The 21,017-nt window shown below is 36.6% G+C and overlaps 1 protein-coding gene across 1 annotated transcript in view; it reads left to right on the forward strand.

Annotated features, from left to right (window-relative positions):
- ARSB (arylsulfatase B) overlaps positions 1-20,796 on the forward strand; it is a 63,712-nt gene extending 42,916 nt beyond the window's left edge. The window contains exons 7-8 of the mRNA XM_068176351.1: positions 19,626-19,754; positions 20,303-20,796. Of these exons, the coding sequence (XP_068032452.1) occupies positions 19,626-19,754; positions 20,303-20,568 (395 nt within the window). The 3' untranslated portion in view covers positions 20,569-20,796. The remainder of the gene's footprint in view (positions 1-19,625; positions 19,755-20,302) is intronic.
- The last annotated feature ends 221 nt before the right edge of the window (positions 20,797-21,017 follow it).

Raw genomic sequence — 21,017 nt, forward strand, 5'->3', positions numbered from 1 at the left:
AAAAAAATGCTCAGGCCATATTTCACTGACTGCTTCAAGTAGATCATCTTTCTCAGAAGGCAGACTTCCTTCATTCAAATATAAACCTTTCCTGTGGTCTGACACATATGAGCAGTGTTTTAAACTTCTTTTTTTTTCATCTTTAGTGCTAAAAAAGGCTTTAGTGCTTCCTCTCCCTGGCCGCAGACCTTGTCTGTAGCCTTTGCCTGACCTGTGGCAGCCCAGTGGAGTGCTTCGGGTTGAAAACAAGCTTTTTTCTTAACAAACTGATCTGGTTTGTGGTGCAGACCTGCAACTATTGTACTCATATAAGAGCATACAGTGGAATGAAAAACTAGAGTGGGATCTCCAAAACTAGGATGAGGAGAGAAGTGCATTGTGGTCTTTGGGGGGTGCAAAGCCAACGAATAGCTCTCTGGTGGTGAGCTATTGCCAAGATGGCCAGCCTGTCCTCTCCCTTTCCTCTATCCCTCCTCCTTCACTTGTGTTAGATGTAGAAATCACATGGTAACAAGAAGATTTTTCTGCTAGATCAGCTTTCAGATTGTTTTGGGTAGCCAATCAAAAGAGGAGGAAATGTTTCTACCACATCAGTGAGCTGAATCAACCTGCCCTGTAGCTGTAAGATGTGGAGCAGGGGATCAGTGTGTGACTGGTAGCAGATGGAGAGTCTGGCCACAGGACTCACTAGCTAAGATCAGTTCTGACCATGTTGGGAACCTCAGCCAGAGGCAGTAGTTTCATGGAGTTTAAGCTAGTAGGTTGCTGCTGCTACCACAGAGGATATCCTGCCTCCCACAGTGCCTCACCACTGCTCCCCTTTCTCATGGGTCACCAAAACTACTCACAGAGCAAGGCTATGAACAAGGTCAGGATACTGGTTCAGATTTTAATAAGCCCTTTTTTCCCCCTTCTGGATGTATGCTGGATACCCAAGTGCTCATTTTGGCACAAAGACTGGAACTAGAAGGAGTTTTGAGGGACAGGTGAGACTGAATTTTTGGCTCTGAAATTAAACCATGAGGTTTCTGTTTCATGATACATGATTAAGTGATTCAACAGGTTTCTGCTGGGGTTGTGCTTTACTTTCTCCCCTCCCCTTTCTTCTGTTTTCCTCTGTCATGTGGGTTGAATCTGCACATTGGAGGGGCTGATGGATGCCAGTGGTAACCCAAGGCAGGGGCAAGGAGGGTGTGTGGTTGGAAGAAGGCAGGTAGAGGGAGAGACAACCCTCCAAGTACTGTCTGGCTGCTTCTGGAACAAGAACCCCTCGGGGAAGTAGTGAGAAACCACATCTTCTGGCTGTGCCTTGCTGTGCTAAACCAGTCTGGTGAGCTCTGCAGATGGAGCTGGACCCACGCACCTCAGAGGTGATTGCTCCTCTGCCTCCCTGCTAAAAGCCATTGCTTTCATCTTTCTGGTTGTTTCTTCATCACACCGTTGATTGTTTTCAGAAGTGATGAATATATGTCTCAATTGTTTGATCTCAGTGTAGATTTGTAGTTTATTAGAGTGTTTAAAATTATGTAAATTTGCTACGAAAAATCTACTCTCTTTCAGGTTTGGGTCTGGAACATCCACATTTTCTGTTAGCTTTAAGGATTCGGTAGTAAAATAAGAAAATTAAAAACAGAAAGCTGAAATTATGTTGAGAGTATAATTTTCTCTGTAATGTATAGGTTAAGAAAATGCATAAAGTAACTTTAAAATTGCTTAAGTAAAAAAACGGATTTACATACATTTGAAGAGAAAAGAAACAAAATTGTTTTGCCCCATTTTTGTGAATTTGTCCTTAAAAATAAACAAATAGCCAAGTTGTTGATGGTTTGGCAGCTGTGGCGATGACATCAGCTTCTCCATTGTGAAAGATCTCCTGTCTTTTAAACAGCCTTATGGCATTTCATCAAGTTTTGGTGATTCAGCTAAATTAAAACCCAATTGGTTTTAAGTCTCAATTCCCCTAACTGCTAAACCAAACTTATTTCTGACCACAGTCATTGCTAGATGGCCTGTCTTGAAGCAGCATTGAAACTTTATATCCCACAGAAGGCAATTTTATTTTGAGAATCAGAACTAAATGACATGCTGAAAGGAAATGTACCCTTTAATTCAGAGTTGTTAATCAGAATCTGTCAGTACACACTGTATTAGCTTTAATCTGACTTGCTAAATTTATTAATATATTTGGTGTCTTTCACAAAGTCTTGTAGACTATGTGTGTAGCATCACTTTCTCTTTGAAAGGAATTTAAATTTATTTAAATTAGAAAGATGTATTCAAAATAAATATGTTTTGGGTGGCACTGGTTTAGGCTGAAAAAATTTTTACCTTCATTTAAAATTCCAGACTTAACCATAAACTAAAACTTCAAAGGCATAATAACAGTGGATTACTAATTGTAGTCAATTTATTTAGAAGATATATCTATTCAGAGGGAGACATCCAAGACAGAGAACTTTTAAAAACATTTTGTGATTTTCCTCCAAACCTTAATTTGCCTAGAGCAAAATTAATCAGTTTTTACATTGCTCTCCTTGACATTTGAAAGAAGGCATTACCTCATATACTGCACTATTAATTGCCAAAATAAATGATTGCTTATAAAGGGCTAGATCTGCTATATGCAGAATGAACATATAATATATTAAAATGGAGAAATCTTTTCTCTTCTGGGACTGATGTGTCATTTGTGGACATTAAAATTGCATTTTAATGCCTGTAGCATTATATATTTTATCCATATATATACCAAAACGATTCATCTTGATTAAGGAGTAGACACTCCAGGGTCCTCTATGTCCCATTTATTATTTATTTTGCTTAGGTAAAAGAATGTTCCTGAGAGTTTGTAGGACAGAAATTACTTCTTCCCCAGTTCTATTACTGATGATCTAGCTTCTTTAGAATTATTTAACAAAAAGAGAAAAAAAAAGAAGAAAGTGAGGAAAAAATTATCATAATGGAGTTAATCAGTAGCAGCAGAAGATGCATGGATGAGTATGCTGGGTAGGTGTTGAATGGGATAAATACACTCCATGTCTATGACAGGCATAAGACCCAGAATCTACTCTCGAGTCAAAACTCTGCAGAAAATTGACCCATATAGTCAGCTGACTGAGCTTACATAGTGACAGCTGGAATTGCAGAACGGTCAAGAATGGACAAAATCAGAGACATGTTCTTTGCTTCTCCAAATTACCATTTTTCTGCAAAATTATACATATGCATGCTGACCATCTGGACTCTGTCATCTTCCCATTTCAAGAAAATAATAAATTGCAATGATCCCCTGGAAGTTTGTAATGCAGGAGTTGCCAACATAGGACCCTGTATCCTTCAGCCACTTCATGCAGTGCATGTTATACTGACCTGGCAGTTTTGGGCAGAGATCAGCTCCACTCCTTAAGGGAAGGCTGCTGTTCCAGCTACCTCTGCTGCCATTCACATCAGGGATAAATGGAGTTTTTCTTTTAACTGTTAGCTATGTGAGTTTCTGGGGTGTAGGTCTTGCTGTCAGGAAGTTTGGGCTGTGGTTCTGCATTTGCTTGGCTCTTAGCCCATCTACATCTCAGCATGAACCATCCATCCCTGCAGTATTTAATACTAGAGGATTGCATGTTTGGTGAGCCTCATAAATACTAATCCCCATGTTTCCTCTGGGATGTAGATAATCTCTTTCAGAATTTAGAAATGTTAGGTCACTTGATTAGGTGTGTAATACAAGTATCATGACAGGAATCCAGAAATCCCTCTATATTGCTTTTTTTTGCTCCATTGTATTCTATAATTATTTGAACATAATGCTAGCATTTTATGTTTTTATTCAAGTCTTGATGTAAATGGTAGATTGCATTATTCAAATTAAATATCTCTGAGCCATAAACCTGAAAAATGTTAACAGAGCACAGTTTGTTAGAGTTGCTGCTCAGTTCTCTTTACCTTCAACACAGCATCCTTACAGTGATGCAGTTGGGTTTGGGTGTTTCACATATAAGGCCATCACAACAGGACATATCTTCAATAATGCGTAAGTTCCATACAATCAGTAAAAATTTGTTTCCTGGAAAAAGTAAGATTTTGATTTTTGTTTTCCTTATTTTCCCATTGGAAATGAAAGTTTAACATTTCCTTTTGCTGTGTGTCTTTTTGTGATGTTTAACATTGTAGGCTGTAATATCAATTTGTTCTTATTTAGAATAACTTCAGTTTTTTAATCTGTGATTGTCTAAGAATGTAGTAGCCTGGATAAGTGATTCACCTAGCTGATGTGCACTGGGATTTTTTGCTGCCCTCGATGATTCTGGATTTAACTCAATTGTTTGTGTGGTGTGGTATTTTTGAAAAGAAATAATATGTTCTAAAAGAGAAGGTGAATGCTTCAAATGTCTACTCTTGTTGAAATTAAGTAGAGTATGTCTTTTGAAAGGTAAGAGACTGAATATGATATTCTAGTATAAATCTTTCCTTTGGAAACAAACATTGCTATGGTAAAACTGACATTAGAAGTAATAATACTAGATCTAGATGTTCATAGCATTTAACTAAGTGAATTAAGGTAGGTGAGCTTCACTGTTTAAGTTTGTGTGCAGCACAGCTCTACACCTTGTCAACATGATGTCAGGAAGTTACAGTGTCTCAGGGCTCATCCTCTTCTTAAGATCAGTATTCTGTTTCTTCTCCCCAGGTTAAGGTCAAGGCTATTCCTCAAAAGTTTTTATTTGAATAGAATAAGAGAAGGACTCAGAGTTTTGTAGAAAACTCATTATTGCCATAAAGCAGCAAAAGGTCACAAAATGTCTCTCCTCGGTGAAGTAGCAAAGCCATTTATTTCTTTGTTAATTCATTGTCACAGTGTAGGCTGGAAGAGCCCTTGACATTTCCAAAGTTTCCTGGTTGAGGTGAAATAATTGCTCTACACATCACAGTTCAAAAAATGAAGGATCAGTACAAAGTACATATATGCAAAGGTCTTGTAAGCTCAAAGAGCCGTCTGCATTTCAAAGTGGCTATATCAAGGTAGTTCTTCCTTCTGGCACATTTTCATGAATTTTCACATTAATTAAGGCATGAGAGCTACAAATACTTGTGTAGCTTCAGAAATGCACCTTATAAATGGGATAAGCCAATATAAAAGTTATATTTCTATAACTGAAATAGAAAAATCACTTTCTACTGTCTATGAGCTATCTTTCAGAAAACTCGGTAGAATAAGTATTTTATTCACTACAAACATGAAGGAAGAATTGTTTGCTTTAGAAGAATGAGTAGAAAAGGAAAAATTAATTTGCTTTATCTGGGTGAAGACATAAAAGTGTAGATGGAAGAAGGTGCCTCATGTGACTTCAAGCCTTTTCAAAATATGTGCAAGATGTGCTTTCTGATGAGGAGAATTTTCTGTCTGCTGTAGTATAAACAATCACCTAAATCAGCAATCAACTGACTGCAGCAGGCCCAGAAATAGCTGTGAAGAACTTGTTCCGCTCTCACATTCATAGTGTTTGGTTTTTATTGTGAAGAGGGAAAATGTTACTTAATTAAGCAGTGCTATTAAAAGCTACCTTGTAATTTTGAGCTTTGATTACCATGAGACTTTTTGTATTTGGTGCTTCATAAGCAGGCAAAAGTCTAAGAAGCACTAAATAATATAATGATTAAAGATTTGTTAATGTACAACACAAAGTGTCTAAACAAAAGCAGTCTTGTTCCCAAACAAGATACTCTTGTATATATACTTTCTTTAAAACAGTCTAAATGACCTGCTGGGGCTTTGATATTTAAGTTTTCCACTATGTTTATGAAGAGTCTAAATTATATGTATTTTCTGAAATACTCAGTAAGTTCTAAATTTTGGCTTTATTGAATGTTAAAATAAATATCCATAACATTTTTCCTGCCTGTTTCTCCATCTCTTCCCATTTTTCCATCTCTTATCAAGATTTTACTCATGTAAGTAAGAGTTAAATCAGAGACAAATCAGAGGTTCAAGTCATATATCCTATGAAAGAATATATCCTAGGAAAGAACAGTCTATACATTTATAACATTATCCATTATAATAATGAAAAACAATTACTGCATTTTTGTGGAAGTTACTCTAATTTCATTTTTGCAGTTCATTGACTGAGATTTGCTGAAGTCCAGCAGCTATCAATAAAGGCCTTAAAAGAATTTGCAGAGTATCAAACAGATCATAGTGAGCCTGGCAATTTTAACCAGAGTTGATTATACTTCAGTTGACTGAGCAGTCTGCTGGAGAGGAGCCAAATTCAAGGGCTGAATCACTTGCTGGAGGAATATGAATTATGTTCATGCTAAGATAACAGTATGCTCTTTGCCAAATCAATAGGGAGAAATTATTAAAACTCCTTCTGGAGTTTGCTTTGTCTTGTGCATTTCTTGATGAAAACTAAGAATCAAGTCTAGCAAAAGGTAATTCTTGTCATGAAGTTCCCATTATATAAAATGCTAAAACTAAACTTGCAGTATAGCACCAAGAAATTTTTAGTTCATCCAAGTGAAACACAGTGCAAATTTTTCTATTTATGATCAAGGGAGAATTTTGATTGAGGAATTCTTTTCTACTTGTATTGAAGACTTTTTCTGCTTCTGTAGGTAGAGGAGAGAGAAAGTTATAAATGGAATGTTATAAGTCTTTGCAGAACAGCTATGTGTTTTCATGCTATTAACAAACAAATGTGGCATTTTAAAAGACCTTATATTTGTAAATAAAAGATATATGAAGTCGATGTGTATCTTCTAACTGTAAAAAATACTAACTGTAACCTTTGTCCTTTAGCTTTTTTATTTCTCAATAAAATTTTCTTTGAAAATATAGTCTTATATTGCAGGTGAGAAGTTGATTCATCTGAGTGGTTTAGGATTTTAGGGAATTTGGTAATAAATTATATTACTACATTAAAGGCAGTCCAGATTTTCAGTGTATGTAAGAGATTTGATTTAATATTCATAAGTGGAAATGAAAAATGTAGTACTTGCACTACTCTCAGTTGTAACCACTGTGGTCTAGAGCATATAATAAAAAACTTCAATCATGTTCAATATTTTATTTCCTGAAATTCAGAAGTGAAAAAAATCTCATGTTCAAGTAAAGCATGTTGGTGCTTAATCAAAAACATAAAACAAAGAAATTAAAACAGAATGAAAATCCATTGGCATTTCTGACAGAGTCTGTAGATCCACATTACTTTTATTTTGTGTGCAAATGAACAATATAGGTGGTACCATTTTTTAAATTGTTGAAGTGCTAGTGCCTTCACTAGAAATGGTGTATTCTGAAAGCTATTTCTCTATTCTTTTGTTACCTCATTAAACTTTCCACAACCTTATCTGTTTTCCCCAGATCCAGGTACTTAAAAACTGGGAAATACCAAAGGAAATCTGGATTTTTTTTTTTTTTTTTTTTTCTGTGTGTGTGTGTGTGTGTGTGTGTGTGTGTGTACCCTTCTGGTTTTTGTGTAATGTAGAGACCTGGGATTTAATGTATTTGTAGACTGCAACTTAAACTGTAGGCCAGATCACTTGAAAAACACACTGTGCCTACAGAATATTTTGCATCTTGAATACTTAAAGAACACATATATCATTGGAGTAAGATTTACAGGATAGTAGAATATTGACAATTTATTACAAATGTTGTACCCACTAACTTTCCTTACTTTCTTATATAAATTGAAAGTTTTATGTACAAATTTGGTGTTAGTGGAAATCAAAATAACCCAAACCCATCTGGATATCCCATCACTTATTTTCTGTGTTGTCATTAAAAATATTTGTATTTATTACATGATGTGAAATGTAAAGTACAGACTTCCACAGAGCTGGGGAGAAATCTCTCCTGGAAGATGGGAGGTCACTGTTCAAAACTGTTTGTAACAAAGATAATAACTCAGTTGGTTAGTGCTTTTGGTGTGGCCTCGGAATTTCCTCAGGGAGGAAACTATTGGACAGTTGGAAAAATGCTGTTGGAGGAAATTTCAGAAGATGTGGTTGTGGAAAGCAGTACTGACCACAAAGAAGAGTTACTGGGTGGCTTTTTGAGTTTTACTGCAGTGAAGTTATAGTTCATTTCATGACTTTGTGTTTCCTTGTGTGGCTCCATATTCATATAAAGGATCAAGTGTTTGGTTACCTGTTACCTGAAGTCTGCCTTAATTCTGCTGTTTCAGTGCTGCAGGGAAAGATGTTTAAGTAAGCACTGTTTTGATTTTCTAGAACTTCAGAGCATGGTGACATGGGTTTTGGAGCAGGGAAAATTACTCCAGAATTCATTTTCATCTGCTCATCCATAAGGCTCAGTTTTTGGTATAATTCATGGCATTGTGTGTTCTTATTTTCTTAAACTCTTGAGAATTGGTAAATCATGTATTGGCAGTGTTGTTTTGATTTCAGAATCATTTGTATTTGAGGAGCTGATTAAAACTTCTGTGTTGTTGCCAGAAGTGATTGCTGTAAATGCAAATGAGGAAGCCTTTCATATGACTGTTTTGTGGAAAACACATTGTGTCTACTGAACTGTATGGATAAAGGGGAATTTAGCTTCATTTATTTGATTAAGAGGAGTTGGTAGGGTGTAAATTCCTTGTTTGTTACTGTTGATGCTTAACCAGTCTGAACCAGAGCCCAGTGGAATTAATGGAAAGGTTCCCATTTGTTTCAGGGTAGATTTTCTGAAGCTCTAACAGACTTCCCACTGTTCCACAGTTGAGCATTAGTAAGTCATGGGAAACCTGCCAATCATGCAGGATTTGAGTGTATGCATGTGGTGAGATTTCTAGGAGGCTGAAGACTGCTGTCATGAGGGTAATTTTTATGTGGAATTTGATAATATTTAAGGAAGGTTTTGATTTATTTTTACCTACACTTCTGCTATTGTAGCACAAAAATGGGGCAAGATGGTTATAAGGATTTTGCATTGTCTATTGTTAGGAAAGTGATCACGTGTGATATTTTTAACTGCTTATGTTTTCTTTTTTCTCTTTACTGGGCAACATGTAAATAAAAATTTTAAGTCTTGATAATAGCATCAGATAACTTAGCTAAGAACAGAAGCTTTTATTTTAATGGAAGCAGTAGGAGAATGATTCACTTACCATTTTTCTGGCAATACATACAAGATGATGAATACAATAGGAATTTACTGGATTATTAAAATAGTATGTTGATTTTAAAGATGATAATGAAAATACTAGAAAATATTCTCTGTCTGTTTGGATTTCATATGTAAGTGGGTTTTGGTTTGCCACTCCCAGACTTCTGTCTGGGGATCTCCTCTGTAGTTTTTATAGCCTACTAATCAGATCACAAGAGGCAGGGAGGCATATGCATCCCCTTACTATGAAAATAATGCTTGATACTGCTTGTTGGTTTTAAGTCCTAGTGGAAGTAGTGTGCATGATTTGGTTCAATTATTAAGCAGAATTCTACTCTGCAACATATATGGAGTTTTTCACTTCTCTCTAATAAAGACATTTCTACACAATAAGGAAACTTTTTTTAATGTCTTAGAGTATAATCTTAGCAGAATTTGAACATCTAATTTATCCCCTTGAGACTTACCATTGCCATGTAGATGACGCTACCTTTTGAAAGCCTGTCTGTTAAGAGTGAGAGTCTTCAGTGAGTTGATAGCCAGTATTCACAAGATTGAATTATTTTAAATTATTTACAATATCTTTTTTTAAACATATACATAAGTGCCACTTCATTCCCTAAAGCTGCCTCACAGCAAGCACTAGTTTCTGTAGTTCAGTAGTTTCATACTGTTCTTGTCTGCTGTGTGGTGCAGTCTTGTAATGGCTGTGTCCCTTGCTCTGGGGCCATGTCTGAGAGAAACCCATGATGGGTGCTTCTTGTCTGTAGCTCTGTGTGTGTTCCTTCAGCCTCTGTTTGCAGAGATAAATCTGAAAACATGAGCACTTGCAGTGATCCCCCCAAGAGTCTCTGAATACAAGTGGGACTTTGTTGCATTGCTGTGTGAGTGACAATTATGCTTACTGATAAAATGCAATCTCTTTTATCACCTTTATAACCTGGGGTTAAGGATGTCAGGGGACTGGCAGCTCAGAGAATTGTTCTAGCTGTTCTGGTAGCTGAGATGTGATTAAAAGATTTTAGGAAGTGATAGAATAACATGCAGATTTTCTGTGAAACATCTTTGGTGTGGTTCAAAAAATAAAACACCATTCCATTTTGTTCAGAAAATGTAGTGCTGTCCCATTGGAACTTGGCCATTTCTAGCTGAAGCAGACAATGAATTTCCTAACTAAATAATTTATGTTTCACTCAGAGTTTCAGCATGTTTCAGTTTTTCTCTCTGTGGCTACACAGTGTGCAGTAGTGCCACTCCGCATTGTAGGTGATATCTAGTTAGGCCAGGTAGAGGCTGAAGTTATCCTGAAAAATACTGAAAACTACCTAGGTCATGGGATTTCACTCAAGATACTTTGTGAGGTAACTTACTACTTACTGTGTAGGAAGTTCAATGTACTCAAAGTATTTTTTCTGCATGTTTAAATGATATGTCCCCTGTAATTTAAAACAATAAAGTTTTGATTATATGATTGTATGATTGTATTTGGCCAATGTCATACAGGATGGGAGGGAGCAGAAACAACCTGGTCCTTGGAGTTCCATAGCAAATGCAAATTTAATTAAGTAGAATATACCTCTAGCAGAGAAGTTTCATTCACAAGGGATTGCATACCACCTAACCTTGCAACTGGTTTCTGAACTTTCTCAGTCTTGTTTTGAGATGGGAAGACCAAAACTACAGTTTTCCAGTTGCATGGGGCTTTTTGCTTTATTAACAAGTCTTTTTCTAGTAATTCCTTTCACTCGGTTCTCTTTTTGTACAATGCTGACATAATTCTGAAAAAGCATCCGCTCAGTCTGTTGTGATTCTAGGGTTTCGCTCTTGGTTATGAGAGTCATGAAGGTCATAATTTTATATGTTTATATGAATTTCAGGTTATTTTTTCACACATGCATCATTTTACCTGGATCTATGTTAAATATCACTGACTATATTAATGCCTACTACCCAGCCTCATACAGGCCTTCTATCATCCTGCGCAGCCAGATTCAATAACTTGTCATCATTCACAGACTCTGTCATCTCACAGTTCATTCACTTTTCCGGGTCATTTGGAGTATGTTCAATGGTACAGGTTCCAGCAAGAATTCCTTTAGGAATCCAGTGGTGGCCCCTCCAGTGTGAAATCAAAACTGGTTTTGTTTCCTATTTTTTTAGGTGCTTTTCTATCCATCTGAGAATCTTCCTTCCTTTTCCTATTGTTGCTTAGGTTCTTAACCTACATGACCATGTGGTATGAGAAGTAAACTTTTGCTCTTTGTGGATCTTGTTATCTGTTAAGTACTGGAATGGAGTAACCAAAGATGTTCTAGGGTGTGTTGCATAGCCAGACAAAATTTATACTGAAATAAATGTCTTGAGAACTTCAGAGAAAAAATTTAGCTGATAAGAAAATATCTAGGGAAAGTCTTTGTGCAGTATACACTACAAACTGCAAGTTTTCAAACTATTGAGACATCCAGTGTAATTTGTCCACACACTTGTGTCACAGGAAATGCTGGTGATATTCCTACTTGGGCTGAATGCTCTTTAACGTGCTTTACACCTGCAGAGCAGTAGCACCTGTTTACTATTTGTTCAGATGTGCTTTTTATTTGGACTGCAAAGAGTGTGAGCCACCTAAAATCTTAAATCACCCTGGGTTTTGTGGCTTTTCTTAATACAGACTTTTCAGTCTTTTCTGTCAAGCAGATTGCAATTAAGCTTGGAGCTTTTTGTGATTATATTTTCCTTGTCATACTGCTGCTACATTATATTATCAGAAATAGAAGTATAACTGCAGAGAATGCTGATATTTTTCATTTTTTCCTTTGGGAAATATACTGAGAAAAGTAGATAACTTCTAACATCCTTGTTTTGCAGATGAAGAAATAACAGTAGAAGCTTCATTTGCTTCTGTTTTCCTTAAAGAACACCGATTATATGCAGCTGCTTTTAAAAGAATGTTTTTATTATCGTGTAGGATATTGGAAAATTGTAGGCATGCCCATTCTGATATTCACTTAGCTGTTCAGATTGCTTTTTGGCCAGGGCTCTGGCTCCCAAATAAATAATAAATTAACTTTCCTTTGTCTTTCTCCAAAATTGTCCTCAGTACCCAACATTGCCTCCCCACATGCTTGTGTTGTAGACCACAGCATACAGAAATACAGCATGCTTCAAGCATTTTGGGCACTTTAAGTTTTGTGGTCAGGACCTTGCTAAGTGGCATGTTAGAGAGAACTGTGTACTCTTTGATCTCTTACCAGCCAAGAAAACTTGTTCTCAACATCAGTCATTTTCATCATCTTAATCATACCCTGAAGGGGAAATATTTTATTTTTAGATGTACTGTCTATTTATGCCATACTTTTAAGTTTCTACCAAGTGCTTGAGCTGGTTTCAGTGGATGAAAGAAGGAAAGCTAGAGGAATGAGAAGAGTAATTGATCTATGGTTATTAGATCTGCAAAATACCATGAATATTGATATAGAATATGAATAGTCCTTCTTTTAAATCACAGCTGAAGATTTATAGTTTATTTAGTTTTTCTTCTTCCTTCTGACAGTTAAAAATTAGATACCAATGTTTAAATGAGTATACTCTTATGAAACTAATTATATTTCATAAGATATTTCTACAAATTTGTCTTTTAGATGAATTTAAATAGCAAGCCTTTCTTTAAAAATTGTACTTTTTATTTTCTTTAACTTGTGAATTTGCACAATGTGGGTGTGGACTATCCTTAACCATTTTTACAAATAATGGTTACGTGGTACTTGGACTATTTGCTTTGCAAAGTAAAAAGCAAAGGATTGAAGTGAATCATAGGAAATATTTGCAAAGAAGCTTACAGGTCTGAATTTTCCAGCCTTCGTACCAAGTGTTGCAGTGGCTTTTTGCTGTTGTGTGTGCTGGTTTTGATTTTGGTTGCATTAGGAAAACTTTTATCCTATTATTTGCTCTTCATTGAATATCAAATATTTTAGAGATTATCAGTGAAACTGTTAGAAACATCATAAGAATTAAACAGATAAACAAAGTGGATTTATAGTCATCACACAGGAAGATGAGAGCTTCTGATAGGCATCTAAAGCTGCAAATGCAATAAAACTGGATCAACCCTTCTTTTCTTCTATTACTGTGTAGTATTGCAGGCATGAAAGGATCTTGAAGTTGTTTTTGGTTTGCAGTAGAAGTAGAAGAAGAATTTAAAAGGTTTTGAGTTGTACAGAAAAGGATTTTCAGGCATTTTTGTGGTTTTCATGGTAGTCAGATTAATTAGTATTTTTTTAATTTTAGATAAGTTTCTGGTAGGTAACTAGGATCGTATGAGCCAAGAAACAGATGATTGATTCTCAAGCATACATTGATCAGAAGGGTAGAAATGTGAAAAAATTTTGCTTCCTATTTTCCACCTCCAGAAATCATTGCCCAGTTGGATAGATGAACTAATGAGTTAAGCAGAAGGCTGCTGTAAGTGTATGCAAAAATATGTAGGAAGATAGGTTTTTTTTCTGGAAGAGCTACCCTCCTAACATAAAAAATGTTTTAAATCAGGAGTACACATGGGATACCAAATGAGATCAGAGAACTTTTTTGAAAGGCAAGGAGGAATAAAACAGGGCTAAGCACATTGCAGCATTTTTTATGATCTTCCCTATGCTTAGGAAGTGAAGTGAAAGAACAGATTGCTGGGCCAAGTAAGAAGTTTTGGTTAATCTTTTTTGGTTTGTGTTGAATCTTCTGTTAGTAACAATGTCTTGGGACACACTTCAGTATGGCACAACCTGTAATCTTGTAACATTTCTGTAAATTGTAGGGGCTTTTCTAAAGTATAAAATGAATAAAGCAGGAAATAATGTAGGTGTCAGATTCTGATTTCAATGTAAATCCATTATTTCAATTACTGTCCTCTTGATTTATGTTCTGGTGTAAGTGAAAAAAGCCCTAAGGAAATAACTGACCTGTCTGCGCACACTGATCTGTGCATTGGAAGTCATTGCCAGTACAAAGTAATATTACCATTGCTTTATTCTACCCCTCCTTTAAAGAATAGCACTCAAAGTAAACTAGAGGCTGTGCTAGAAATTACTTATGGTATTCATGGATTTGTGAAATCATAGTTAAACCTGAGTCTGAATCATATATACATAGAGAGGAGGGCAACCAAGGTGGTGGAAGACTTCAAGTGCAAGACTTGGGATGAGTGGCTGAGGTCGCTTGGTTGGCTCACCTTGGAGAAGGCTGAGGGGTGACCTCAGGGCAGCCTACAGCTTCCTCAAGGGGGAAAGCAGAGGGGCTGGTGCTGATCCCCTCTCTCTGTGGCTGCTGACAAAGCACGAGCAGATGGAATGAAACCGCATGAGGAGAAGTTCACACTGGGCATTACGAAAAGGTTCTTCACTTAAACAGGCTCCCCAGGGAGTGTCACAGCTCCATGCCTGTCAGAACTCATGGAGCATCTGCACAACTGTCCTGGTCATATGGTTTAGTTTGGGGTAGTCCTGTGACAAGAAGAGAGTTGGAGTCTATGATCCACATGAGTTCTTCACTACTTGAGATATGCTATAGTGCTATGCTTATCTACTTAATTTTTGTGGAAATTTTGACCCTTTCAGTTCAGTGCATACAGGGATTAATATAATAAAAGTTGTATAAATGTACTTCAATATAGCACTTTCTTTAGTTAATTTTTTAATTTGCCACTCCTGAACTGAAAGTAATTTGGTAACACATCTCGTGTTACCAAAAATCCACACCAAAAATCTGTCCAGTTCATTGTTCTGAGAGTAGCAGTTGTGTAGGACAGAATACATGAGGGCAAGCACATACATTTCTCTTGTGTGGCCCCCACAGCTTGCTTTTAATCTTTAGGCTGTGATTTTGGATGTAATAATTCTTGAGGGATTTTTCTTACACTTCGTGAATCCTTTATTATTTAACCTGTATAAACTTTTGGCACCCACAGCATTCCACATAAAGGAATTCCACACCTGAGTTTAGTTTGTAGTAAGAAAATACATACTATCATTTATTTTCAATACATGACATCTTAATTTATTCAATGCCCTTATTGGGAAAGACTTATTGTTCCTTACTCAGGTTCCTGTAAGGCCATACAATTTCTTAGACCTGTGTCCTTTCTCTCATCAGTAGTCCATTTTTGAGGATAAAAAGTCCTATTTACTTAGTCATTCTTCACATGGAAGTTGTTCCATAGCTTTAGTCTTCCTTGTCTCAGGTCTTTGTATCTTGCATGGCTTTTCTGTGTCTGTTTTGTAACATGGGAACAAAAACTGCACAGTACACCATGTGAGGCACAAGAAGGATATGAGTGGTGGCATAGTGTCCTATTTGTTGCCAATTTTAGTATAGGGATTGCTTTTCTGGACAGCCTCTGGACAATACTTGTTCATAAAAACGTCTCAAACTAAATTTGAGAACTTCCCTAAACAGCAGTAGCTAGTTCAGAGCACATGTTGTTGTGTATGTGGAGTGTTGGTTTTTCCCTGCCATGTTCATTACTTTCCCTTTTGTTGTACTTAGATTTGTGCATTAGCAAGACTTAGTGCACTGAAAGATTGTTCATTTTTCTTAAAAAGTCCAGGATATTCTCTGGTCAACAGTGTATGATAATAGAAGTAAAAGAACTAAGCTGAAGTTTCTTTAAGAGGCAAAGGGTCAGACTTCTAAAGTATTTACTTTTGTGGGTAGTGAGAGTTGGCCACCTCAACTCCTTTAAAAATCTGATCCTGAAACCATTTTTAAGACTGTCAATACAAAGGATTTCTTGAACTATGCTATAAACTCCAAAATCACCTGCCAAGGACAATGTCTTCTGAGGGACCTAGCTTTTACTATGGAGATATAAAAGCTATTTGAATACTAATTGGTGACCTAGAACTCCAACGAAAACCCTAAAATCTTTAGACAGATTCATTTTAGCATTAAATATTTGAAAATAAATATCTGAATGAAAAGTCACTGCTTTCTTAACTAATACAAGTCTTATAATTTCCCAAGAGACTACTTAAAAAAGAAATATAGCTACTGGTGAGGCTCCAAAGTTGAGCTTCAGGAAACAGTGGCTTCTGTTTGACAATAATAAAATTCATGGGAAAGGTTGTGGGACTTTCTTTCAAGGTAAAAACAGAGGCTTATTTCATTAGCCACTGATACACCAATCCAAGAACAAAAAAAAAGTAAAATGTTCAGCCTCCTCACAAGCAAAAGCATCACATTTTTTAATATATAAATCTACAAGGAGAGTATGCAGAACTATGAAGGCTGGCTTAGTTATAGAGCTTCATAAAAGGCATCTCTCCTTTGACTGCTGAATTAATCCACCAGGCTGTTGTTACTGTCAACCATAATGGAAAAAAATAAATACAAATTTCTCCCACAATACAGAACAAATGCAGAAAAAAACCTACTTAGATGCTATGGGAGTGAACGTTTTGTCTTGAAAAGGAAACAAAACCAATATGACTTTTTCAATCTGCAAAATCAGAAAAGGGATCCCTGTAAAAGAAGAGAAGGAGGAAGATGGGTAAATGCAGCAGGAGGAATATCTGAGTTTAAGCTGCAAGTCATAGGATAGGAAGAAAATAATTCATATCAAGCAAAATTTTTATTTATAATACTTCTGTATCTGGTGCTTATGTAATGTAATAAACTGACAGTAAGTGTCCTGTAAGTATCCTTGTTGAGAGCATTTGAACAAGCATCAGTCTGTGTTCCATGACCTATATGTCTGATGAACATTGACTTGTACTGTCTGGAAACAGTGCACTTCCCTGAATAATAGAAAGTATATTTCTTTGTCACAAAACAAGGGCTTGCAATGGGTGAATTAACATGACGGACAGAATTCTGTTTATAACAGCTCAATGTGAGGGAATTTATCCATTTTTCTTTAAGAAATTTTGCTGAAAGATAGTATTTCACCAAATAACTTCAACTTCATGCTCTGGTAAAAGCATTTTTTTTCATTTAGGAGTCTAGTTTTGTTACCTGGACCAAATCAGACTGTTTAAAAGCTATTTTATCTCCTTGAGTCTTATTTTAAGTCTCATGTATGGCATTCTAAAGATATTTTGCAAAGTATATCTAAAAATACAATCTTTCATGCCATTTATTTGAAGTGTTTTAAATAGTTTATCTTGTGTAATGTTGTAGTTCCACATATTGTGTGTAGCTCAGCAAGCAGAAGCATATTCTTCATGCTAAACTTTAAAATCAGAAATGTAGGTTCATGTAATTTTATCTTTAGACCAAGCCTTGAAATTGTAGTTTTGAGACATAAGGTTAAAAAAGCATGATTCTCTTTTTTGACCTGCTGAATGTCTTTCATTATGCTTAAGAAAGTGGATGGCAAAGAGGACTAGTCAAGGAGAACTAGCAAAGCAAATGACAGAATAACACAATGTTGAAAAGTAAGCATAATTAATCTTCAAACTGTTTCTTATTTTCTATGGACATCACATGACTGTGTGAGGATTTATCTTCCAGAAGAGCTTCTACTGGGGTTACTTACGAGGTTTTCGTTGTTTTTGTAGGGGTTTGAGTTTTATTTTCTTTTTTAGATGAGCTTCAGTGCTTCTTGATGTAAGATGAGTTGAGTCCTCCCCAGTCTGTGTATGTATAGTACAAACAAGTAGCCCCTTTTATATCCCTAATAATCTGGGAACATTACACAAGTCTGATGTAGATGGGGAACTTGGGTATGCACATATCTGTTTATTAAAGAAAATAAACTCAAAGTGTAAAGTCCAGTAAGAAAACAGAAAGTTTGCAAGTCCTTCATAAAAATGGGGAAATTGTGTCTAGCATTTCCTTTCCCAACTTTCTGTTCTTCTTCTTTCCATTAGATGTGTATTTGCCTCACTGTGTTGTGCAGAATTTACTCTTTTAGAAATACCTAATTCTGCTTCCTGTTGGCTCTTACATGATTGTACATCTCATGGATTCTCATCCAAAAATCTGTCAGCTGAGTCCTTCAGATTCCCTAAACTGACTGAAAATCATCTCTTTTGGAAAGAAGCTAGAAAATCAACAATGATGTCTCTCCATCTTCTAATGGTTATTCTAGTCTGATTAAATTTGCCTTCTGGTAGTCATTGGTAAACTGTTATCAGCTGATACAGTTAATATAAAACTTCTAGATTTTATGTCTTGAATGCCTATTTTAGTTATGAAGGCTGATGCGGAAGTTGGTTTGGATGTTCCTGGGCTGTCTGTTTGACTCACTTCCTCCCTGTTGGTTTCAATAACAAAGTGGTCTCCTAATCATCCCTGGTCAATGCATTTTAATTCTTTTTCCTGAGCTCCCTCCTATAAGGAGCTTCAGGTTTCCTTTTGAGAGGGAATGTGAGCAAAGTTGACATTTCAGTTTTCAATAGTATCTGAATATGGGGCCACATCTCAAACACAGCTCCTCTAAAAACAGTATGAGGATATGCCAAAGAAGAAGCTTGCTGACCAGATGTGGATTTTTGTGAACACAGCCAGCTCAGCCCAGAGCTCTTGGTTGTGGTCAGAACCTGGAACTTGTTCCCTGTAGTGACCTAAGAGAATCAACAGTAATAGCATTGATTTCAGGAGATCTTTCAATCTTATATTCCTACCTGAAAAAAGATGAAGGCACTTGTTCTGATTTGAAAGCAAAACCAGTGAGAGACTCCAAGTCAGAAATACAATTTATTGGGAAAAAGGAAAAGAAATAAAACACGTGCAATAATACAAAGGGAAGACCACTGATGAAGTCAAAATACAGCCTGACACCCCTTTGGCCAGCGTGTTGGTAGCAGTCCAAATTGGAATGGCTACAGTCCTCCTGGAGTGGCAGATGTGGTTTCTGTTGGAGCAGTGGTCCTGTAGAAAAGGTGTAGTTGTCCAGTGGAAATCCCAGCTGTGTCCTCCTGGAAACCTGTGGGAAGGCTGCCACTCTGCCCAAAAATCCCAGAATATATCTAGGTGGGAATGCTTGGCTCCTCCCCTCTGGGCAGAGCATCTCGCAATGGGCTGATGTCATTCTGAGTCATGTGGTGGGTCCTTGATCAGCTGTACAACAGAAAGGGCTCCTGGAGGGAGTTATCTCTGAGTCATGTGGCAAGACATTGATGGGCCCATTAACAGGAAAACTGCCCAGAACACAACTGCTACACAGATGGTAATACAAAAACATCCTGCTTCTCAATCTGGGACAGCACTTGTATGACCAAATTTAGCAATTCCACTCTTGAGTGTTCTTAATACACATATAATATCTGTGTACAAAATAAGTCCAGTTATCTGGACTCAGCTGTGACATTTTACTTACCATTCCACGGGTAAGTTTTTAAAATGCAGTTCAAGTTCAGAGTTAAATACATCCATTGAATCATAGCACAGATCTTTGCATATATATACAACAAATTCTTTATCCAGTAGGGAAAAATAAATGGGTGATACTGCTTTGTTTTCCAACAGAGTTCTAAAGATTACCTCATGAATATGCAATGTACCTAACTTAGTTTATTGTTTGATTAAGGTCTTGGCATTGACAAGAGGACATCTTTACCACAGAGCAATTCTTCTCCATGGGATGATACGCTTTTCAATATATCCGTACATGCAGCAATTAGACATGGAAAATGGAAGTTACTAACTGGATATCCAGGTAACAAAATAACTCCTTTTTGTACCGTGTATCCTATCTCCCACCCACCACAAACACAGTTTAATTTTGTTTCATGTGGTTCAGTTTCTCTTAATAATTCTGCTAACTTCTTAGATTTTTGACCACATGCAAAGATCTAGAATAAGCACTTCTAAAATCCAAACTATGTAATTTTTTTTATTTTCCAAATATTTTGTCTGCAACTTACTTGAACTGTAGGGAAAAAACTGTTATAGAATATCTCAAGTTGGAAGGGATCCATAAAGATCATAGAATCCAAGAAGAAGGGACATTAAATTAATTGATATGAAATAAAGTTACATGGAATGTTGAATCTCAGTGGTGCAGCATTTTTTTGCATAAATGAGACTCCTATTTAGTTAGCCCTGCACTAGAGAGACTCTGGTGCAGGGCTAGAGTTAAGGTCTGGAGTAACAGTCACTGCACAGAGGCTTGTCAAGGGACCTAGTGAATTCATCAGTTACAGCAAAACTGTCTCCACACTGCTGCTCTGTATCTCAGAATTGACCCTTTGTCTGTTCCTGTAGGCTGCAGTCATTGGTTCCCTCCACCGTCTTTGTACAATGAATCCCAGATTCAATCGTCTGATCCATCAACAAAGAGACTTTGGCTGTTTGATATTGTTCATGACCCTGAAGAGAAACATGATGTGTCTGAAAAATACCCTCATATGGTGGAAAAACTACTCTCACGGCTTCAGTATTATCACAAACATTCAGTGCCTGTGTTCTATCCTGATGAGGATCCTGCCTGTGATCCAGCAGCAACTGGGGCTTGGGGTCCTTGGGCATAGTGAACAAAGCTTTGCACCCTGTAAAAAAATCTCTGTCACAGAGTCTGGTTTATGGACTCAGAGTCCCAGTGACATATTTTCTACTTTCTTTAGTGAGCTGTTGCTAATTGTGAGCTTATTCATTGAATAATTCAGTATTTCTTATTCTTGTTCTGCTGGGAATCTTATTTCAGTCTTTCCCACTTTCTCATTCCCAACAATTATATGTGAAATGATAGTAATTTTTTTTTTAAATATTCTTTGTCTGGAATATGCTTCTAGTGCAGAAGATAAACATTGCCTCCTTCCTTGAAAGAAATTGAAAGGAATTGAATTCCTTGTAAGGACTCATGGCAGCAAGGACATCCAAAATTAATCAGTCTTGTGGAGTATACTGAATTCTGATTTCATGTTGGTCCAGAAGACAAATTCTACTGAAAGCTATTATATATCTGTATTGACATAAATTT

The sequence above is a fragment of the Anomalospiza imberbis genome, chromosome Z, assembly GCF_031753505.1.
Source record: "Anomalospiza imberbis isolate Cuckoo-Finch-1a 21T00152 chromosome Z, ASM3175350v1, whole genome shotgun sequence".
Classification (NCBI taxonomy): Eukaryota; Metazoa; Chordata; class Aves; order Passeriformes; family Viduidae; genus Anomalospiza; species Anomalospiza imberbis.